This window comes from Bactrocera dorsalis, chromosome 4 (assembly GCF_023373825.1).
Source record: "Bactrocera dorsalis isolate Fly_Bdor chromosome 4, ASM2337382v1, whole genome shotgun sequence".
Classification (NCBI taxonomy): Eukaryota; Metazoa; Arthropoda; class Insecta; order Diptera; family Tephritidae; genus Bactrocera; species Bactrocera dorsalis.
Genome location: NC_064306.1, coordinates 195,096 through 219,874, shown reverse-complemented (window position 1 = coordinate 219,874; position 24,779 = coordinate 195,096). Strand labels below are relative to the sequence as shown.

General features: G+C 36.3%; 3 protein-coding genes across 17 annotated transcripts; 1 reads left to right on the top strand and 2 right to left on the bottom strand.

Annotated features, from left to right (window-relative positions):
- Nucleotides 1-233: 233 nt before the first annotated feature.
- LOC105230359 (coiled-coil domain-containing protein CG32809) lies at nt 234-24,713 on the top strand. 15 transcript variants are annotated; one of them, XM_029552029.2, is made up of 21 exons: nt 234-439; nt 1,565-1,705; nt 2,246-2,299; nt 2,373-2,491; nt 2,569-2,598; nt 2,677-2,848; nt 2,929-3,275; nt 3,345-3,407; nt 8,930-9,020; nt 9,798-9,912; nt 9,980-10,075; nt 11,917-12,080; nt 13,010-13,075; nt 13,607-13,690; nt 14,181-14,243; nt 14,526-14,988; nt 15,073-15,255; nt 15,311-15,404; nt 17,596-17,639; nt 20,153-20,269; nt 20,332-20,471. In XM_029552029.2, the coding sequence occupies exons 2-20, from the start codon at nt 1,603-1,605 to the stop codon at nt 20,223-20,225; spliced, it is 2,424 nt and encodes an 807-aa protein (XP_029407889.1). In that variant the 5' UTR covers nt 234-439; nt 1,565-1,602; the 3' UTR covers nt 20,226-20,269; nt 20,332-20,471. The 15 variants fall into 15 exon arrangements, with proteins under 15 accessions (XP_029407889.1, XP_029407892.1, XP_029407884.2 ...); XM_029552032.2 differs by having other exon boundaries at nt 235-439; nt 2,249-2,299; XM_029552022.2 differs by lacking the exon at nt 17,596-17,639 and adding an exon at nt 9,387-9,479 and having other exon boundaries at nt 239-439; nt 20,332-24,713.
- LOC105230358 (uncharacterized) lies at nt 3,394-8,753 on the bottom strand. Its single transcript, XM_011211082.4, has 6 exons — nt 7,216-8,753; nt 6,956-7,103; nt 5,238-5,331; nt 4,990-5,110; nt 4,603-4,824; nt 3,394-4,529 (listed from the first exon to the last, which is right to left on the bottom strand). Exons 1-6 carry the CDS (start codon nt 7,585-7,587, stop codon nt 3,681-3,683), a joined length of 1,806 nt encoding a protein of 601 aa, XP_011209384.2. The 5' UTR covers nt 7,588-8,753; the 3' UTR covers nt 3,394-3,680.
- LOC115066454 (uncharacterized) lies at nt 10,082-11,910 on the bottom strand. Its single transcript, XM_029552037.2, has 3 exons — nt 10,673-11,910; nt 10,356-10,498; nt 10,082-10,298 (listed from the first exon to the last, which is right to left on the bottom strand). The coding sequence occupies exons 1-3, from the start codon at nt 11,005-11,007 to the stop codon at nt 10,156-10,158; spliced, it is 621 nt and encodes a 206-aa protein (XP_029407897.2). The 5' UTR covers nt 11,008-11,910; the 3' UTR covers nt 10,082-10,155.
- Nucleotides 24,714-24,779: the final 66 nt, after the last annotated feature.

Genomic DNA, 24,779 nt, shown 5'->3' with positions numbered 1-24,779 from the left:
TTAATTAATTAATTAAAAGAGATATTGCTTTTGGACAATATTAAGAAAATATATTTTTACAATCCTCCTTAAACATATACATATACACCTGTAATAAGAGTAATTGACAAATTGAAGTATTATTGACGTTAATAACACTAACACTTTTAATGCCACTGCACCATTTTGGTGAGTTTAATGTGCAAGGCGGGATCGTCATTATTTTTAATGCGCAGACGCGGAAATGAAATTTCCTAAGTCCTGTGCATATTTAGGGCGGAAACTCTTTTATGATATACCAGAAATATTTGGCATTACAACGTATTGAACGGTTTTTAAAAGCGGTCACATTTCTACGCTGCCCTAAAATATTCATAAATATTTGATATTTCAAATTTATTTGAACAAAAAGTATTATAAATGCTCAAAAAATTGCAACATAACTTGAAAATATAATAAGGTGTGTTAAGATAATATTACCGTATACAAATAAAATGTCAAGAGTGCGTCAGAGCAATGAAAGTGCAGTGAAGCACTCAAGTGCTTGAATTTAATGATTTTGTTACGGTTAGCCATTTCTCCTCGAAATGTTCAAAAGTCCGAACTTAAGTAATATTTTATTGCGTTTACATTGTATGTATTTGTGTGGAATAAAAACATGAGTTCGAAAGTAATTTCAATATATATATGTACATACATGCATATGTATATACGTCAATTAGAAATCGTCAGCAGAGAAATACATATGTATGAAAACAACAACGGCATTCGAACCAGTAGCCTGGAGCAAATACAGCTTCCTTATTTCCTCCACAAGCTCCTCGTACTCCGCTTTCCAGGGTCAGCAAAACAGCTAAATGCTTGTCGTCAGCAAAGAACAACATCCTCTTACCCGACCCATCAAAAGTTATAATTACCCTACCCAATGGTGTAAAGAAATTCACAGCCCGCGTTACAGTTTGAGTACCACTGGTGGCTGTGCACTTGATGCTAAATTTCAACGCACCGCCACCACCGCCAAATACCAATGCAAGAAAACGAAAAATTTCCCTTTTGGTGAAAAATACCATCGTGCATGCTGATGTCTGAATACGAGCATTGACTCTGCATGCCGGCTAAATACATAATAGGTGTCGTGTCTGTTGACATTTTATAGAACGACTGGTGCAGAGCTACGTTGAATCACATTTTCAAACATAAACAAACAGAAATTTTGCTGTGGGGTTGGGTGGGACATGCGCAGCGCCTCTTTCAACATATTTTGCACTGAGTATCTTTGGACTCTCTGTTTTCCTCTTGCAATATTTGCACTGCCCTTTAGACACTATTATATATGCTGCGCGAAAAAAGTAAGAAAAAAGGTTGAAATATAAAATTCAAAAGGTCTTCGCTACAACGTATGCGTTGCGAAAATATTTGTTTAGTCTAATCAACAGCTTGGTCGTACCATACTAGAACACTAAGATCCTTACTCACTTCATAAGCACACGTTGTATGTACATACACAGATACCACTTTGAACATTGCTATACGTACTTGTTCAATGCTAATGCCAACATTTAATACTTTCCGGTCCGCGCTGCAGTCGCCGCTACCCAACCAACACATTTCAATTGTCACACGATGCTGATACGTTGGAAGAGCAAAGATAAAAGTTCATCGAACCAGAGCAGCAGCAACAGCAGCAGCAGCTCATCAAAGAAAAAACGAAAAGGACGTGAAGGAGGTGGGTATGGGGGCAAATGTGAATATTTAAATAGTTCATGAAGTTAAATGCACACAAGTAGTTATAAGTACATATATATTTACACAGCTATATAAGCACATACATATGTATCTGAATACGGGTTGTTCGGATGTAGGCGTTAACGCCGATTGCTCACTTCCGTGTCACCTTCTATGCAAAGGTAGCTTCTGAAATCAATAACTACGACATTAAAATTTAAACATTTGTTTACTCATTAGCTCAAGCTCAAACTTGTCCGTGAGCGTTAATTAAAATCAATATGTAGATAATTCGAGCATTAATTCATATTCGCGTAGACAGCAGAGACTGTGATTTGTATTACACATTTTCAGCAGCAAACAAAGTAATTTTGACCGAACCAATCTAGCTATCGAATATTTCCACAAGGATATTTTACAAAACTCAATTTTTCATTAAAAATTGTCTCAGGCTTAAAAATTATATACAAGTATGGGATATTTTAAAGAAGGGACAATCTTGTTTTCACCCACTGCATTCATATTTACCCCTTGCTTCCAGAAGAAGACTGGCAGAATGACGCCAAAACTGGGCGTATGCCAACTAATGAGCAAGGTGAGTTTTACGAAACTTTCTAATCGAATAAGCATCAAGAATGCTAGCATACACCAACTGTTTATTTCTACAGTTAGCGATCATAGGAGAGGAATGCGGCGAGACGATCCGCGGCGGCACACGCTTGGTGGCGATATGATATTGTATGCCGGTAATCAAGGACCGCAGCAGCAGCGGGCAATGGATCTAGAGGTGATTTGGATATATCGATTAATATAAGCACACAACTAAAACAGTCTAAATGCATTACTTTTTTCAAACACATACAGATGAGTACGCGCGCACAGAAAAACAAAAAGGTATTTACAAAATACTGAATATTAATTAATATTAATGTAATTTTTCATGTTTAATCATGTTTTTTGATCTTATTTAAGAATAATGTGCCACGCGGCTATACTCCCTTGAATCAAGGACCTTTGTTCGATGATGACCCAGGCATCATGTCCGAGGTAGAAACGGCAAGCACTGGCTTTCGGCGTGGCAATAAACAACGGTCTTCGCTCCCAGTCGTTAGAACACCGTCGAAGACGTTGGAGCGCCCTTTAGGTGAATTTTGCACGCACATTTCTTTTATGCAAATATTTCACTTGACAAATACTAAGCAATTTTTTTAATTCCATATGCAGGATTAGTATTTTTACAGTATCGATCGGAAACGAAACGCGCTTTATTGCCTAACGAAATAACCTCAATTGATACCGTTCGAGCGCTTTTCGTTCGTTCCTTTCCACGACAACTAACCATGGCATATCTAGAGGGTCCAAACGTTAAGATCTACATACATGATGCAAGCAAGGACATGTTTTATGAACTAGAGGATGTGCGTTCACATTTACGAGAAATTCGTGACCGCTCAGTATTAAGACTTTTCGAATCCACTGAAGTTGCTGCACCGCCACAAATTCTACCAGGTGGCCCTGGTGTACCTCAGCCTCTCCCACAAGTTACGCCTAATCATTGGGACCAAGATCAGGTAATTTATATCTCTCAATCGAATATGTTTCAATATCACTAAACGCGTCTCTAATTTTTATTTCCGCAGAGCTATTTCAGCGAGCCAGAATTTGATTCAGACTACAAACATCAACACATTCATAAATCAAAGGTGAGATTTTTATTAGCATAAAATATAATAAAATAATTTTAAATAGGCATAGGTATATAACATACATATGTACATAAAATACAATACAAAAGAATATTATCTACAAATTATACTAGTTAATGCAAGCACCACCGATAACGCCGCCTGCGCAATCAGTCGAAGCCCGCAATTAAATGCGTTTTAAAATGCGTCAACCTACGAAACAGCTGCAATCTCCCCAAGCACTCATAAACCTGCTGACTAGTGCGGTCTCTCCTGCCCAAGCCATGATAATCAGAAATTACCACATCCACCCACACTTAATCCTTTCAGCGTGTTATCCATTTGCTCCTTGACATTTTTCCATGCAAATACGATAGCACCTTGGAATGGTTCCGTGTCACAGGCACTACACAACGCCATTACTGCCTTAACTTCTTCCTCAGCTGGCTCGCGATCGTGTTCCTGAATCTCATCTTCGATGTTCATTTTCTGTGTTAAATCCTGTTTGAACTGTTGCCCACCAAAATCTGCCAAACCATCATACTTGAAACTATTACCGAATAACGGGTCATCCACAACGCTTCCGTCCTCCAGCAATACCAAACCCCGTTTTTGTAAATTTTTACTTGTTTGATCCAACGCTTGTCTCCGCCTCGGACTTGCGGCTCGTTTACGAACCACTTTCTGACCAAATAACGTATTGGTGTTGTTGGTTTTTGCGTGGCGCTTGAAAATAATTCGTGTCTCGGTTTCGTCTATAAACTGCACATTGGCTGGGTTATTTAGCGTACTGAATTCGCGTGTCGTTGAGCTAGTTTGCACAGTCTTTGGTCGCAATGCCAACGCCGCATTTGGCTGTCCGATATGTCCCAGTAACTGTTGCGACACCAACCGCGAGCCGGTATTGATTTGGCCGTTCACAAAGTTCGTATTGATGGTGACGGCTTGTTGCTGATCAGACAGTGGGAATAAAGTGTTATCGCCGCTCTGTAAATGTGGCACCGTCTGCGTTGGTATGGTTGGTTGCGGCTGCATGAGTAATTGTTGTGGCTGCTGCGGCGGTTGCGCGAGATTCAGACGCACTCGCGTTGGTATTTGTCCACTCGCAAGCAAGCTGTGCATTGGTAATGGCCGGTTTATCTAGCAATTTAAAGGAGGAAAATATCCAATTTGCTAATACAACTATATAATGGTGTGAAGATAATCAACTCACAGCAGGGGGAGCTCTTGTTGTGGTTGACAACTCCTGTCCCTCATGATCGAAGTGGTGTACGTGATGATGCTTGTGATCGCGGTGCGCTTTACCCGCGCTCAGCGCAATGTGATATATCTGTACCAAAGTGATCTCAAAATGTAAGCCCTGAGATAGAATACCCGTTGGCGATGGTCCGCCCGAAAAGAGTTTGCCTTTAGCGGGAATGGTATGGCTAACCAACTACAACAAAGGAATTACAGAAAATAAAATGGGCATGTTGGCTGGTGACGCGCTCATTGAAGACCACATAAATTCAATTTTAAAATCGAATAATTTAAATAATTTCAAAGGCAAGGTAAAAATGCAGCCACGAATACCGAGTAGACTAAACTTCGGCACACTCACCGCGTTGTTAAAACCACGTCCAATACGCTCCGATTTCACCCAAACCTGCCATTCACCTGTTTTCCCGTTCCAAGACGAACACTGATGATGCCATTGACGCACACGTAATGGATAATTGAGCCTATAATTAATCGTGGAGCAATCACAATTGCAAAATGAAGCGTAGCAATCAATTAAAATGCATAAATTTACGAGTATGATACAAATTCATAACCTCAATGTAAGCATTACACCTTTTACGGGCTTACCTATATATTTGTTGACCTTTTATGGCCATTGAAATAAAACTGGAATTTTGTGAGTTCGAAACCCAAAACTGGAACTCGCGCGGTTCATCCTTAACTGGTATTCGCGGATTAGAGTGGGTCAGTTGGTCAACGGTCGTCGGCGGAAATTGGACAATACGAAAAACATTTGGAAATATGAAATGATAATGGAAAATATGAGCACTGGAATATATATTGATGTTATAGGCTATTGAAAACTGCAGGCAAGATAGTTTTTTTTTCATTTTCTTTCAAACACGTTGACTCTATTTGGATCTTTTCAATGCTTTGGAAAATAAGCGGGTCAATGTAGTAGTCAACTGACCTACTGTTACTTAAGTATGGTGGGATATTTCCCCGCATTGCAATCGTGAGCTTTAAGTAGCCGCGGCTTAATTTTTTTTTTATGTTTAAGAGTGTGTCTTCGCGATGTAGTCATTGCTATGAGCGTTGTATGCACGTGCAGTGTAAAAATCAATTGCATTTCCGGTGATGTTCATCAACGTTATTTACTGCATATAATAAATTTGCAAATCGAAGCTCAAACTTAAACTCGTTTGAGGAATTCCCAAGCATAACAATTGCAACGCATTATAATGGAATTCACTGCCACACCACAAGAGTTCATCAGCTCTGAGCAGCAGTTGGAAATAAACCGGAAAAGATGTTGTGATGTTGAGCATCCATACGAATGAAAATGAACGTTGCAATCAACTATCCGTTATTGAGTTGCAAATTTATCACAACTTCGGACGCACTTACCACTGCACGCCGCACAACAGCGCACAGGTCGCTGCCAACCATTCGCAGTTAACACGTACTTAGCATTGCAGCGCAATAACTAAATCCTCACTTTTTGCAAAAGGTAATTTCACTTTTATTAGCGCACTAGCGCTATTATAATTAAAAATCCATTTAATTCCGTTACTTTTTTATGACTATTCACCGACTGGCAATAAATTGTGCCATATGCTAAAACCTGTAACTTCAATTATGCAACTTTGGCACAGACTGCTGATGTGTGGTATGTAAACCTAGTTTTGCTGCGGCGAAAGCCATGCGGCATCAATTTTGTACGAGTGACGTGCGTTGCTTGTTGAGTTGCAGCATCAGGGCAGCGTAGTTACTTATATATTGGAATCACCGTAGGCGCGTAGCTCGTTTACGACACCGTGGCTTTGGTGGTATGGTGTGGCCGCGAGTTGTACCTTATTGTGTTGTGTCGTAAACTAACGAAGACAGCAGGAAGCTGGCTTCCTTTCACTTTTTATACATCTCATAATAACGCTTTGGTTACATAACTTTCTTCTATTCAACAAATTCAAGAGATATTCGTGGCGATGTAATATTGTAGTTCAAATGGCATCGTTTCCTCCATACAAACTTTGCATGCTGAATTAATGCCACGATTGTACTATACATATTATCCGCACCACTTAATGTGTAAATATGTATAATGACGCATGAATGCACGCACTGAGTTTAGGTTGAGTGGTCGCCGCGTGCATGCAGTTGCAAACCTGTATCCGCAATGAAATGGTGTCATGCCACACCCAACCAGCTTAGAAAGATCCAAATTTAAAATAGAAAATTTTAACGTATGACCAAAATCGAACAATTCGAATTTTGCTTATCATTGCTGTGCAATTAACCCAATTAACATTTTGCCCGAGGCTGGTGATCTCTCATTTACCACTTACCCGAATAAGTTAATAATACGTGATCGCCACTATGATTTGTATATCGTGACCAGAAACAAATCGTGAATTGACTCAAGTCTGGTAAATCATTATCGTATGCAACGGTACCATCGTGATTGAAGGCGAATTTTTTTACAGCGCAGTGATCCTATTTGCATCAATAACAAGAGAAAACACAAATCACCATTGATAATTAAAATTGCAAAAAACTCCAACAGCAGCATGCGTTGCACTGATTTGCGCTTGGCATATCCTATTACCTCTCCAAAATCAGCACCACCGAATAAATCGCGTTCATATTCAAATTCGTCGGTTTCAAACTTCAGTCCAGTATGTGATCCTGGAAGTGCTGTCAAAGGTGCTGATATAGCGATGGCATCACTAACACCACTTAACACCTTGCTCGCGGACTTCTGAGGAAGTAAGGGCGACGTCGAATACTCAGCACTCTCAGCCGAGCTACTACCAAGAGTTAATGTTTTAGCGCTTGTCGCTGAACCTGGATGGGATTGCTGCAGATTGAAGGAGGTGGTAATTGAACCACCCACTATAGGTTTCCAGCCATAACCTAAATGAATGTTATGTAGTACTCCTGTCGCGAGGACAAAGAAATGTATCCAACTCCAATGCATTTCAATTAGCACTTTAAAGTGAAATTTCTCACATAAATAAGTGTTAGTGACTATGCAAAAAAACTTTCGATCTCTTCCTTATCTTCCCGTTTTTTTCTACTTTATTTTTCTAACCACTTTCGTCGCAGTTCACTTTCGTTTTTACATTGAAATTTCGCGCATTCGCCTGGCTTTTCTATTCACTTTTATTTATATATCTCTGTAAGTTGACTTCGCGTAGACACACGTCTGCACGCGACGATGTTTCGAACTTTATTGGCAGTCAACTGTGGCGGTGGCACATATGGAAGCGACTCTAGCCGGGCTGTGCGACTGGAAGATGGAACGCTCGCGACGCCAACAAACTAGTTTGTAAGCACAACAAGCACGTTGCTCACGCCTCTTCCGCATCCCCCTGGTGTTCGAAGCTTTTGAATGGCTCAAACCACTAATCTACAGCACAATCACCGCTAGTAATTTTCATTCATTCATCAAGCTACGAATATCAAACGCATTACAGACTTCAACGCCATTGTTGAACGCTGTAGCCTCTGGTAGTGGATCTACAAGATAATTGCCAACGTACAGCGATATAGATGGCACCTGTCTACCGACTGATTGTTTACACTTTTTATGCACACCCAACTAGACAAAAAAAAAGGAATTTACACATGCAGCAGCGTATGCCGCAGATAGAGCAATGCAGGCGATCATCACAGACACAAAAAAAGACGGAAATTAGTTTGGAATGCTTTTAAGTGGACAACTCAAGACAATTTAGCAAAAATAAAGCATCTTGGTAACACTCTGACACTATTTCCACTAGTTTTGTTAAAACACATGCTTACACATACATACATATACACAAAAATACTGGCATACACAGCAATTTTAACAAATCCATTGACAGCCGTCTGGAAAACACCGATTGAAAGTGAAATTGCAATGGAAATACAAAAGCGTAATCTGCAACTGCCGATTGCCAATCGATCGTTGTTTTACTCGCTTTGCGCGCCAAAAATTATTTACGTGATCGACAGTTCGAAAAATTTGCTTTGCAAAACTTGTCAGCAGAGAAAACACATTCATTCGCATACAATATTACAGCAAAAATACTGAAGATTTCCACTTGGCCGCTACCGCATAGTATTCTCAAGCATAGTCACAGTCACAACTGCCAGCGCCAGCGACAAAGGCTTGATTTGGCCATAATTGTAATGACTCTTAGTCAACGAGCATTATGACGTTTTCAAATATTTTTCTTACACACAAATTTTCGTTAGTGTAATTGTTGTTATTCACGCTTATGACGACACAATAGCTACTAAGTTTCAGTCTAAACCGTTATCATCTTCGTTTGCAGATCGGTAAACAGGCGGCACCGTACTACGTGGGCACCTCGCAGACGTTACCGCGCGGCATGTACTCTTCTGAGCGCACAAAAGTTCCCATTGGTAAGTTAAATTACTTAAATAGAATTTAGCCTTGTATTCAATTGTTTTTTAAAGAGGTAAAACTAAATATGATAAGCATGAAAATAAATAAACTGTAAATATCTGTGCTCTATTTTTTTCAATACAATCGCTATTTTTAATTAACTTTAGTAAATTCTATGTGCGTTCTATGTTTGCGATTACCGAGCTTTTGAATTCTTAATTTCATCTCACATCCATTAATTAGACCTCGCCCATACATTTGTATATATGTATTCGTATGTTGTTCTCTTCATTATCAACTCTTCACGCCTACTAATGACTACCGCTACCTCCCCTCAAACTCCATAACTGTACTATACTCTATCCATGCATACATGTGTGTAGGAGCGCCAGTGAAACCTTTGCGGGCGCACAACTCAAGAGGTAGCATGGAGCCATTATTTCCTTATACCCCGGATCAGTTATATAGCATCCCAGGTACATACTTTGCATTCATTGCCATTCATTATTTCACTTATAATTTTGTTTCCAAGAAAATGTGGTACATTATTGAGGACTAGAACCAATTCGGTACACCAAGGCTAAATCATTAAGTTTTCTTTCAATTCGTAAGAATTAAATGTTTGTATATATTGTGCAATTAACATTATTTAGACTTTGCCATATACTAAATTATGAATATAAATTAATTTTTGTTTATGTACTAACATGTTTCCCTATTTGAATAAACCGTGTGGCTTTAGTAAACTATTAAATTGGCATTGGCTCAACAAAACTTATTGCAAAAAATTTCAGATGGTTACTCAAGTTCACCTGAACGCAGCACACGCGGCAACTACGAGGAGCCATACTACAGTCAATATGGAACCAGAGGACCGGTGGTTGCGCCAATCATTGATGAAGAGCAGGGGTTGGTACAAAAAAGCACAAAATATAAACAATTTATGATTTCAAATCACTTTTTCCATCCACTACAGTGATGTGGGTCTTACTGAAGATCAATATGCCGTATACGGAATGAAAGTAGGACCAGGGCGACTACCGAGACCGAATCAAATGTACGATTCGGCTAGGTGAGTAATTTGCTGCTTATCAGCTGATATTACAAACGGTTAATACATATAAAAGAGCAATAAAAATATAATATGTGTGGCTAATAATAAGCCATGTATGCATGCACTTCATTCGGCGTAGAGTGTACTCTTCTGCGACTACGTCGATAAATTTTTATTCTTTTAACTCCACCATTTGTGTTAGTCACCGCAGTAGTTGCAGCAGGGTGAAAGTAGGTTGTGCCTGTGTTTAATGGTAAAATAGTTTATTCACAAACTTAACTAACCTTCCGTTTCCTACCTTTGCTCCTTATAGCTTGCACAATAAGGCAAAGCAGATATCCGCCAAAGGAGAGAAAGGCCAACGCCGTAATGGTGATATGGAATAAAGTTTGCAATTTAGAAGGCTTTTCCTCTGGTTGCCAAGGATGATGTTCGTAGCCACTTTAAATAAAAAAAATCTGTTTTATACCGAAAGCTTGTTTTCAGGCGTTAAAGGATAAGCCCCTCAATAGTACAATTTGCTATTGTTATCTAGGCGATTATGTAGACAATTTGCTCACAATATTAAGGGGCTCCTTGAAACACCTGTAAAATGCATTTTATTTTAATTCTAACCGTTTTTCGGCGGTTAACGGTAAGGCTTGTGGACTCACACAAGTACTATTTTTATTATTTTCTTTAGACGAATCACAAACTCCCGAATCGTTCGTACTTTTGTTAAATTCATTATTTACGTTTGATTCAAAATCTTCCTTCTCATGAAGTTCCGGTAGTCTTTCCAATGAACGCTGAAGTCGCAACAATTCTGATATGTTCAGTTGCATAAGACAGTCAGTCAACATTTCCTTTTCTAGACTATCAGGCGAATTCTCCATTGTATATGACGGGCGTATTATTAAAGTTTGCAGGAAGCATATGAGTAACAAGACTCTTTTGCGCAAAGAAAACATTTTGTTGCACCTAAACCGCCAAGAAGCTATCTGAGACTGAATATACACATCTATTTGCTAATCACGAATGGTGCGATAATTGGGAAAAGCATTCAACTCTGTCACGGTCCAAAAACGAAATCTTTAAAACTATTAAAGTAAGAGACACATTAAAAAAATGCCTGAGGCAACATTTTAAGGAAGCAAACACAAGTTAGCTGACACCAATTAAAAATGAAGTTCACAACACTAGCACTTCGCTAAGCAGACTGGAAAATTGGAGCACAGAATAAAAGCGTTACTAATAAAAACAAAAAAAAGAAAAAAAATGTTTACTTTGCTGCATCAAAGCTTTAATACCCTTCACAAATACAAAATATTCCTTACAAGAAATTGATTTCAATCGATCAGTTTGTATGGCTGCTATATGCTATGTTGTCCTATCTGTACGAATACAATTTGTTCGGAGATTTAACCATTGCCTTAGGCAATAAGCCATGCCTAATTTGGTGAATATATCTCGTCGAATGAAAATGTTTTCCGTACAAGTACAAGTGCAAAATTTCAGATCGATATCTCAAAAAGAGTTTAGTTTCGCATATGCAGACAGACAGACGGACATGGCTAAATCGACTCAGGTCGTCACGCTGATCATTTATGAATATACATATGTTACAGGGTCTCCGACGTGTTACAAATTTAATATATAAACAAAAAGATTCATGATATTCTTACTCATAACCTCATTTATGTCGCACTGGCTTACAAATTCATACACCGTTAATGCTGTCACATATAGTTAATAAAGTTCATGATTTTACTAAATATATCTGTAAAATACATATGCATAAACGGATCTTTTGGAAGTATATATTATAAGAATTGGATCGATTAACCTGTCCCACTATAATTATTTACATTTTATACCAGGCCTGAGGACTTGCATCGTATTCGGGTAGAACATATGGAACGCCAATTGGCCAATTTAACAGGTCTAGTACAGAAAGCTCTCGTAAATCAACAGCCGCAAATTACACCTATTCCCGTGCCAACCTTGGATCAAAACTATTTGGTTGTACCAACGCAGTGTCAAGGTATGTATGCCATTTATCACACACCTCTAATTACCTGTCTGTTTGCATTTGTGCTGCTTACACAGGCGAAATATCAATGCAAAACACATTGTACTTCGTTAACCCAATTGTCGAACGTTACAAGCGCACGCACTTGCAACTATCAAAAATTCATTAACATTTACACCATCACCATCACTATTACTATCACCCTAGCTCACCGCCATCATCATCATCTCCTCTAACATCAGTTTCACTTTAACGCATTGTTGTCTTTTTGCAAGTAAAAAATCAATACCCACAAAAATTACTTAGCCAATCGTGCGATCTTTTGTTATGCAAATATATTGTTGAATTTCGTTGAAAAAACTCATTTAATCAAAATGTTATTTTATGTGTATGTGTAAAAGGTCTTTTATACAAAAAAATGTATACACGTTGCGCGCGTAATAAAAGGTAAACAATCACAATATTAAATGTACAAACATACACATGCAGGTAGCTATGCACACAAAGCTTTATTTTTGTTAAAAATTAACTTCAAATTAAAAATGGACATCATTTTTAAGCCAAATGACAGAGTATAGGTTTTTACAATACACAAAATTGATTACCTAACGGCAGATGTATTATTTTGAATGGGCATGAGGGAATCATAGTAGGTATTATGGACTTCAAAGCTGAATATTTTGCATAGTTTATTTACTAAGGGAAAGGTACGGCCTTTAGGATAAAAAATATGACCTTTTCACCATAAAAACCGCACAACATTAAAAATACATATACACATAATTGGATACGTTACTCATTTTCATGCGAGGACACCAAATGCAATTAATGACTATGCGCCCACACATAATAATATAGTATATCGTTAAAATATCACAATTAAGCCATTAATACAACTTTCATATTGAACGGCTTATATTTTTTACAACCATTTCATGTAGCTAACGGGTCGGGAAATGATTTGTATATAAGGGAAAAGGCACCGAAGTTAGGGAAGAGCTCATGCCGTAAGTTTCACAGCAATGGATATCAATCAAAGCGAAATTTATTTAACTGCATGCTTAACCTTCCCAATAACTTACATAACTTTGTTTTATATAAAAATATGAAAATTAAGAGTATTTGTACAGAGTTATCAAACAGTGGTAGTTTCATCTTAAAAACAATATTCTTTCATATACAACACACATGGTATTTACACTCATGTGTTTGTATTATTGTTTATATTGGTATTAAAATGCGACTAGTTCGCGCTTAAAATTCATTAAGTCAGTCGTATTAATTGTATTTTAACGACTTGGTAAAGCACTCATTATGAAAAAGTAATTCAAAATGCAGTATTTGATTGTTCATGGTACAAGTGCTCCTAATATCAAAGCGTATTTTTTAACTTTTTGAATGCATGTTTAATAAATTAGTTCAAATAATCAATTAGACGCCTTTTAGTATTTAGCGTTTTGTACAAAAACTAATAAATCTTGTGCCTAACAAGTTAACACGCTTTGGGGTTTGTCTAATGGTATTCATTTGTTTTTCAGAGAAATCAGTGTCGTTTGAAAAGTCAGTTTCCTTTAGTGACGACATACAAGGAATACCCAAATCTCATAGTCCTCAACACGCTGGTAATTAATTCTCTTCTCGGAATATCTTGCTGTTTCTTGTTGTGTATTTAAATTCATTATATTCATTTTATAGTTAAATACCTGCATGTACAGATAACCGATTGTGTAATCTCCATTCACCTTTGAAAGCATGTCAATCTTCAAATTCCTTATATACTCGTATAATATTAGGTATACAATTTTGCTTATATACCACAAACCATATCCAATCCAAGTATTATAAAATCTCGATAATCATGCATATGCACATATGTACATATAGTATATGCATATAGTATTGGTCAAAAATTGCATGCGTACATTACTAGCAATCCAACGACTTGTGCCTATTCTGTGGCTACATCCATACGTATTATGTACAAATCTTCATGGTCACTGCTACGCCGCAAATTTTTTAATATTCTATTCTTATTCCACACATACAAACACACCTGTCACCAATACTCTGGTGCGGCCGATTAAATGGTTACTACTCAAAACAAACTAAAAGCCGATAACAAACCTACAAAACCAGCAATAAAATCATCGACTTTACCTCGTACATCTTCCCAGGGTAAGTACACTTGCACTATTTAATGCCTACTTCTTCACTCACCCTAAAAGTTGAGCAGTGTTCACACAAACAAGCGCAAAAATATCCTTAGATATTCTCAAACACACGCTCATATATATATAAGCTTAATGTTTAAAACGCTGCAACAATAGCGGACTTGGTATTCACACAGTCACACAGGAACCAACACACTCACAAATGCTTAGTCACCTACACACATACACATAGAGAAAACTGTTTTAGTATGTTGATCTTTTGTCTGTATTTACCTTGCTCCAGCAGAGAGAGACCGCCTTAAACCGCCGCCGCCCCCCAAGCCACTGGTTTTGGCCCAAACGCACCAAACCTATCGCGCTGATATAGCTCTTGCTCCAGAGGTTTACAATCATTTGCGCGGTTTACAGAAAAAGGCCAAGGATCTTCGCATGGAGGTGCGTACGCTGCGCCGTCTATCTCAAGCACAGGCGGTCGCAGTGCGCGAAGACATCAAAGGAACTTTTATGCGCATACGTGCCACACTGCTGGCCAGCAGCGGTACATTTTGGGGCAGCCATCAGGGCGATCAAGATGCCACACGAATCTCGCGCGAAGAGGAACTCTATAAGCAAGAAGTTATCCGACTGGAAAAAGACCTTAGCGACTTGGAGGCATCTGTGGAGACACTACGCGGCGAAGTGATTAATCGACGTACACGTGTCAATATGACTGCCGTGGAGGACATGGCATTGGTACTCAGTAGAGCCAGGTAATCAAAACAAAAGCTGAATACAGTTATAATAATCATAAACACACACACATAAAAACGCGTTGAAACCGTCTTATCTTACAGTAAAACCGTAGCGGAATTAAAAATGAAATTTCCTGGACTCTCCAATGGACTACGTTGCATGCTATCGAGCGAAATGGAACGTGTCGTACGGGAAGAAAAATTTCTAAAAGAAGAACCTGACAGGCTTGAGTCAGCATTAAGACGATGTAAAAAACTAACGGGTACGTTAGTGACATTGAAAAGGTATGGTTTCTTGTTGATCACAAAGTTATCTCCAATTAACTAATCCCCTTTACAGGCTGGCCAGCGTACAAGAGCAACGATTGCCCCCGAACGAACCGCAAATCAACGAAGAGCCGCCGCGTTCGGCCGAGATCTCCAATACAGACAAAGTAAGTTCCCTTATAAACCCTTAATTGAATTATCAGGCTTAATTATCCCTTATAATAGCCACGAGAACTTAAAAATTATCGGATATTTCCTGATACCATATGTTTGTAGACTCGTTACAAGCAAAGAGAAAAGCAAAAGACATCAAAAGGACGTAGCCGAGTAATTTCTTTGCGAAATGTGAATAACTCTTCTGATTTCAGGTATCTGTCGGGAAATATTCGATCAATTCCGAGTTCGAAGGATCATTTTCTTCGTTCGAATTTTAACTTTCTTGAATTGCACTGTGCGACAAACTTAGTGTTAAATTTCAGCCCGTTTGGCGAATAGTGCAATCCTATTGGCTAAAATTTGATCTAAAGAATGAAAAATAAATTGTATTGTCCAACAAGAAAAATACAATTTCACTGAAATATCAGAGTATTCATTAAATTGCCTACTACCATTTGACTATTGCATTCATTATAACCGATTACAAATTCGCATTAGAATTTGATTACTTCTACTTTTGATTTTTCTTTCGTTTTGATTTCGGTTAAATTTACCACATTCGTATACTTTACTTCGCTGGATCATCTTGCAAATATTGCAAAGCAATTTTATTTATTTTGGTATATGAAACCGTTGAGTAAATAGTAGTTGAAACGTTTCCCGAAATACTACAAAATGCTATAATAACTAGTTTTGTGTGTAAATAAATTACATTAAATTACGTTTTAGTTGAGTACGAAATCATATTATGAATGGCATAAATAAATCGATTTAAGTTGATTACAATTTATTTTGCAATTGGCTGTTTGCTTACAAACTTAGTTGAAGTATTTGTGTTTTGAGTTACAAATTAATTTGAATATTTTTGATCTTCCAAAACGCTAAAATGGACAGTCCCAACCCTCATTCTGCTGCTAAACTCCCCTCGTTGAAAAACACTTGCAAAGGAATTATTACAAAAATATTTTTAAAATTATATATGTCACAAAGATAGTTTAAACATACATTTTACCACTAAACGTAAGCACCACGAATATCTATAAAGCTTTTAGCTTTAAACCTCCTAAGTAAATACTATCACTATTATAATCCGGCAACGCAGAAATCAATTACATTTGCATACATATGTATGGAAATTTTTAATTATTCATAAACTCACCTCCAAGTACTCAGGATAAGTCTTAAAGCCTATACATTATATACGCAATTTTAGCACAATCAAATGAAAACTGTATAAGTTACCTTCAACCTGAGTGAAATCCATTTTAGATTCATATTGAATTCTATGAAAGCTTCACAGCCTTGCCGGAAAGGCCTTCACCTGCGCTTGTTATGTATAAATCAATGCTAATTTTCGGATTAAAAGTAACTAGAAATTGTAAATCAATTGCAAAATACCGTTCCATCCGTGATGTTAGCTGCGCTTACATACTTCTTTAGTTGTTGTTGGTTTAAGAAACGCTTCACCGATTCACTTCACGCCTAACAAACACTTACATGCAAGCATTGCATTACTTAACATCCAACTTTTGGACTTTTTATACGTGTTCTTTTTATATTATTTTTGCACTAAACATTTTTCAATGAAAATCGCTAATCGAATTCGATATTACAATAAAATTGCTGCCAGCGTCCCAATCGAATAGTTTCGAATCGGTGTGAGGTGGCTGAATATTGTGATGAGTGGACGTCGGCGGACTGCAACCGAGATAAAAAGTAAATCTTTAACATTGAAAATTAGCTATAACATAAAAAATACATTAACAATTGGCCAAAATTATTTAACAAAAATCCATTGCGCATAGTTACATATGTACATTAGCAGCAGCAAAGCACTCCCATCATTGTAAATTTATACATACCTATGTGCTTATGCGTTTACTACGTTTTTTTCACATTTGCGTTTTTTGCGCAATATGATTTATGTACGTAAATGAGTATACATAAGTGCATAAATAGATATGTATGGTTTCGTCTTTGCTGCGACGCGTTGAACATCAATTGGACTGCATCCACAAACGAAAAAAAAATTATTACAAATATTTTATTTAATTGATAAAAGTAGAAGACTTCACGTTTTATGTCTTGTATCTGTCAAACATAAAAAAACAGTTCGTTTATCGTCGTTACATAATTAATCATTTAAAATCAACAATACCAATGTGGTCTTGTTTTCTTCTTGTTCTTCTTTGTATACCATAGTTTAACTGGCGATGGAGTTCTAACTTCAAAGAGGCAATCACTGAGTAATAATCGCATTTTTCTAATCATAACAATTACAATTTCTTGTATGACTATTTTTCTATCACTAGTGATCCTTTTACGCTTGATCAAACCTAAACTTCAGAGACATATTCTAAATTACAATCAAATCTAAACAAAATCAAAAGTTAATAATCAACAATCAAAATCCCAAGATTTTAAATTCTCTAAAAAAAAAAAATTAATGAAATACAATTGAAATTAAATAGCAAACTGATATATTGTGTTAAATACTACTAATACATAATAGGTTGATGTTACAATAATGTAAAATAATGTTTCTTTAAATAAAAAAGCTTGTTAATCATTCATATTTAATTTTCACTTATACTTTTCAAGTACAAAACTTCTTTAATTTTTTTTCGATTTAATGATTGTGTGCAAAATCTTCAATTATACTTTTAACTGTATGTTTAGCTTCACAAGAACTCTTTTTATTACTGTTTTGCGTATTTATTATAAATACAAATGATTTTACTTTTCACATTTTATATATGTTCTTCCCTCTTTTTTGTCGCATAAATATTTTACACATTTGTTGCCTCTTTTTCACATTGATGTCAAAATCGAAGATTTGTGTTAATTATATAAAACTTTCATTGTATTAATTTTTGTTTTTCAATTACACATTAATGAAACATCATCATATGTAATCATCACATACTTTAGTGCAATCTAAATTGAAATTATTCATGATTCGCCACATAGAAACCTCTGTCTCATTGCATCCAACCACTTCTACCGGAATATACTTATGTACCACACTCGTATATTTGCTAAATATCGTATGTCCGAAAAGTTTTAATAATGCTTATCCGCATTATCAAATACATATGTATGTGTGTGTTGTGTGCATATTAACTAATAGAAATGTACACATCTAAAAGAACTTGTCCTTGCCCTTGTCATAACATAAGCAACTACACATACATAAGTATGTACTAATGTGATCAAATTAAAAGATGAATTTTGTCCGTTTCATATGTTTAAACAATTTGAAACTGGGACATTGAAGTAAAAGCCGCAAATATGATAGTTGAAATTGTTAAAGCCTTCAATAAATATATGCTAATTTACAGGTGATCTCTACTGATCTGTAGGAATTATTTCTGTAACAAAATGAAAAACGAAGACAACCGTTGAATGATGATGTTGCGTGCATATATCTTTATATAAGCTATGGATCGCATACCGATATCAGGTTTTATTGATAACTCAAAGTTATTTAAAATGTGTCCCAACAGAGAACAAGAAATTATCTAAAAACCGTCTAAGTAAAAAAACGTTTAATGCATTCCGATAGATAAGTAAACTTGTATCGTCAATACTCGTACATAGGCGTGAAGAAGACGGACTGAGTTTGAAATTATATTCACTTTTAACGAAAGAAGCTACTGCGTTTAAAACATAAGCATATATGTATATATCTACACATATACATATGTTGTGCCCGTGTCCATTAATTTCTTTATAAATCAAAAATAGTATTTATATTTATTGAAATCATCCATTCATTCAGATACTTCACATCAGCCTGCTTAGAGCGAAGCGTTTTAGGGAATTAAAGCAAAAATAAAAATATTTTCGGCAATGGATCTCAAAATAATGCGTAAAGCTTGTGTATTAACTGCCAATCGGTGAAGTATTCTTAGGACGACAATACATGCAACGTAAACAAATATAATTTATGGCTCATTTGTGTTGGCAAATTTGCTACGCAAGAACACCTAACATTCATTTTTGCTTGTTGGACATCAGTCGAATCGCGCTCGTATTTAAACCCCTTCCCGTTCACTTATTCCGATGTTCTGTTTTTCAATTACGCAAACAAACAGTGCAGTCCATTACCGAATTGGTAGTGTGAGGTTAACTTCCTTTTTTTCGATTAAATTTACTTTTTATGATTTTTGATATTTTTTACATTTTTGATCGGCTTGCATGTAGAAATTACGTTTAAAACGCTTCACGTGCATAACGTAGAATTTATTTGTTGTTTTTAAATAACATTTCTATCTGTATTAGAAGCTTTTTTAATCGTGTAAGGTTAATTGTAAATACTTTTGTTTTAGTAAGCAATTTACTACATACATATGTATATTTTTACAATGTATATTTTTCATTCTGAAGTGTTGCCATTAATTGGCATTGCATTTTATGAATGTGCATATAAAGTATGATTTATGATATTTCTAGAGACGTCGCTTTTGTAGCTTATGCATGTATGTATGTATGCACTAACTCTCTCAATAAATACCTGTATTTATACTTGCATCAACATACATTTTTTTTACTTTTGGAGCAATTTTCTTATTTAGTAAATGTACACACTTATTTACATACTATCTCCACTATCTATATTCCTACAATCACTATCAATACAGATGTTCAGTACTTTGAATGTTTGTTAACTGTACTTTATGATATGATCATCATCTTTTGTATATGTACTTTTCATATTTTATACGCTGCGATTATTATTGTAAATTTATTACTTTAGCCAATCCCAACACCCAGGATGGGGTCGTTCGCTATCAGCGGGGGACCCGAAAACGCACTCGATGCTCTGCTAGACGAATTGCAGACCTTTTCGAAACCACTCTCACAGAATAATGAGGTTGGTCCACAACTACATTGCTTATAATATTGTCCTGAAGAAAATCATTATATATTCAATAGGTACGCCCCGATGATTCAACATCTGATGAAAGTTCACAAGCTCTGCAAAGCACAGTCACCACACAAATATCCCAAGCACGTCTATATATCCAAACTACCGACGCAAGCATCATTCCAATGCAATCGCAACCCATTTCCACCGCAGCCGCCAGCATAGTTAATACTTTGCCACATAAGCAAAGCAATCACATCGCAAACGAAACCATTGGTAATGCAACCAATGTAACATCTTTAATGGTGCATACCAATGTCGGAAGTCTTCGACGTCTCCATTCATATCCCAGTGGGTCAGATACAGACATATCACCGCCACAGAACGTGCGTGCGGTGACTACCAAGCCACCAGTCCCCGAACGCACCGCAGATCTGATAACTAAAGTGACTAACAAACGTATACCTCCACCACCCCCACCACGTACTAGCTCCCGTAGTCCACTCGCTAGCCCCACAAACCCAAATGTCCCACACCAGTTACCAACTGTTAACGAAACCGACGTCTTGGGCAACAAGTCAGATAGCGGCGGAGGAAGTGGCAATTCCAGCGGTAACGAGTCGGCGAACGACCACGTCCAGAGGCAAGTGGCTTTAGAAATGCGTCATCAGGAATTGCTCAAAAAGCAGAAACTCTTACAAGAACAATATCAACGCTTGCAGCAAATGACGAAGATTACCGGCGTGGAAATGACCGCCATAGATAGCACAGTCCAACTACAGAAAACTAACAGCGACTCTAATTTACAGCAAAAAATCAACATGCATCAGCCACCAATAGCCAATGTGGTTGAAAAGTCACAAGATAATGGCATGCCAGGAACAGAGAAGAGTGACAATACAAAACAAGTCGCTAACGTCATTGCATCAAATCCAGAAGCGCTGGGAAATTCGGGTGGTGGTGGCAACGATAGGAGCAGCAAAAGTGTTGGCAACGCTGGCGGCTCTACCACGAAGCAGCTATATGAGACAGAAATACTCTAACATAAACCAGTAATAATGGTGGAATGGCAAGAAACTGAAATCGATATTTGAGTAAAGGATAAAAAGCACAAGCACACATGACGCACTGGAGCACAGGTTTTACTTGGAACACGCTTACCGCTGACAACTGGCAACTGGCAAACGTTATTGTAATAAACGCACAGAAAACCTACACCGCACTATATTGCAAGAAAACAACGATTAACATTAACGGTTGGAGATTTAAGAGAATGTTACAAATTTAATTGTTTGAAAGAACAAAAGACACTAGTATTTGTATAAATATGTGGTAACTGTGCTAATATGTGGTAACTGGCTGATAGTGTTGATATATAAGAATTTTCGTGAAATGCTGATGAAATCCTAGTCAGAATACAGAACATATTAGTACGATTTAAAAAGATGCTGAAGAGGTTCTCCTAATACCTATTGTAATATATTCGTGACTACATACGCATTTAGTATAGGAAAGTCTAGTCAAGCTATTAATAACTGTCCCTTGCTCAATCCACCTAGAGAGCAAAGATTTCTCAGATTTAGAGTGCCCATCATTTGCATCTGACCACAGCGCAACCATAATTTAGGTGAACTTATGTTCCAAGCTTCTTTCAAAAACTCATAAGAAATAAATTCATGTTTCAAGCAGGAAAACTGAAATTACCCCGCAAATTGACTGGTTCGAGTTTAAATGAAATATGTGACAACTTTGGTGACTATCAAATAGCAAACGGCTTCAAAAGCATCGCGCTCATCAAAGCAACACGCAAGCTCATTATCAATAAGCAGACAACAGACACTTAAAACGAAATTTAATCACATCGTAATGTTACATTCTCTGCAACGATACTCAATCTATTTTTACGGCTCACTGGTATCTTTGCAATAGTAAGTTCAAGGGATATTCCTTGGATATACATACTATCAACAGGAATGCTCTCAGAATGATACGCAGTAAGGGTACTCATTTAATGTAGCATTGATATAAAAGTAGCAATGTGGCAAAATGGTCTCTTAGTTCAAATGAATGCTCCGTGGCAATTTTGCAATAAGACAGCTGTTTTTCATTTAGCCGAGATCGTTTTCTCCATAAATTTTTAATCATTTTAATTTAAAATAATTAAATGATACAACATTATATGTAAATTTACTTTCATTTCACAGCAAAAAAACCAAAACGCGAAAAACCGTAATCAGCTGATTGTGGTTTGCGACAAATTTTCATAGATGCCACTGAAATAACTATAGTCTCGTAAAGTTGCAAATTTGCCGCAAAATAAATTGTATGTAAAAAGCTGTTTTGCGACATTAAATGAGTGCCATTGGTGGTTTTGTTTATTTTATCAATGTATTTTTTCGGTGCAGGGCTATCACAACCACTACACTTTCTTACACATCACACCCTTTTATAAATACAGATATGTGCACTGGCACATATTCAAATTGTCTGGTCTTAGTTTTAGGATATAAGCTGTTGTACTTGTAGTCTAGGATACAGTACTGCGTAAGGCTTTAGATTTAGAAATAGTTGCTACACTTACGTAATTTATTTTGGTACAATAAGTACACATTAATTTAATATAAAAAAATGAAATGGTATTTAGACATGCATATGATGTAGAATATATTGCTGCAATGTATGTATGTAAAGTTGGTGACCATAGCTCGAAATGAATCGAATCAAAATGGGAACGAAAAGACACTATGTCTGCTTAAATGAAATTTAGAAGGCATTTGTTTTGCCTAGTTGTTATTTAGTTAATATTTTAAAATTGCTAGTTATAAATGGTTGAATATATAAATTAAATTATTTGCACTTACAAGGGTTTATCCACATATACATTGCGAAGAGTGGAATGGTCCTACAAGTCCTCGATAACAATATTTAAACAAGTATATATAGCAATGAAATCATAGTAAATCAGCAATTTGCAATGCAAGTTGACCTAATTAATCGTCAAATATGTATGTATGACTATGAGATGTTATTTGTTGTAATGCACTTGAAATTCGCAATTTTATCATTATATAAGTGAAATGTTAGATTTTTAGTACGTATGCATACAAAATTTCATATCCATGTATTTGTTTTTGTTAAAAGTTCACAGATACTCTACGTACCAAATACATATTTATGCGTTAATGCTTTAGTCCTTTTGTTAACCAATAGTCATAATTCACCTTATCCGATTATTATGTGTATGAATGTATGTATATTCACAGAATAATATGTACTTGTGTGTGACTAACATGCAAATGAATTATATTAAATTAGTAATTGTACTAGCATAAAATGGCAAAGATCAAGCAAGAAGTAGAAAATAGTTGAAATAAAATTAAACTGCCTGCACTGGAGCTCAATACTAAATACTAAATGCATATATGTATAAGATCTCTGTGAGAGTAGGTGTGTGACAAAAATGTGCAGGCAGTAACCCAATAAGTTAACCATATACACATAACAAAGTAATCCCTAGCATATTGATGAAAAAGTCATGCCAATTACGCATTTTACTTGACAAAAGTTTTGTTAAATTGGCAAGGAAAGTGAGACTGATAGTTTTATGTACATTACATGCATTCAAAAAATAAGCAAACAAACGAACTATAGTATTTCGAATATTTATGAATACCAAATACAACATTATACGAAATTAAAATATTATATTATCATTTAGTTTAACATCAAGCGGGCGGCAATAATTTGATTGAACATACCACGTATAAAAAGGCAAAACATTCTTAACACTTAACTACCATATTTTCAAAAGTATTTCAATTCACACCATTCTTTCCTTTGGCCGGCTACACAAACACAGAGATTTTTAAACAAATTATTGTCCCCGCCAATCACGTAAGCGTCGAATCAAAGCATAACTTAGAAAACATGAGTAAATTAAAGCTAATCAAAGAAATAAAATAACTGAATATTAACCCTATTACACACGCCATTCCATTCAGCAGTCTCTATGTCATTATAACTTCAGAATAAAATAAAAAGACAAACACGCTGCATACTCACGTACGTATGTATAGTTAATAAGGAAATCTTTTTTTTGCCCTACTGAATACTCGAGTTGTCTCTACAAGTTTGAACATCAAGAAAGCTAGTAAAGTTTATGGTGAAGTAATTTTTAAAATATACATATGTATGTGAAAAGAGAACAACAACAATATTTTATATTATCAATGTTTCATAATTAGGGCCAAGAGTATTCACGTGGATATTTAGTAAGAACCAAGTTATCCCAAAAGTACTCACATACATATGTACGACTGCATACAGAGATATAAACACATATTTGTTTGGCTAAGAGCACTAAACATGCATACATATGTGAAATTAACTAAATACTGCAAGTACTTAAAATTTTTCTTCATAATAAATTTCGTGAATAAAATCGTAAAAAGAGTGTGACAACTTTTTTGGTTTCGGGCATAGAGTACCTGTATATGTAGAAGTAATTGTTTTAATA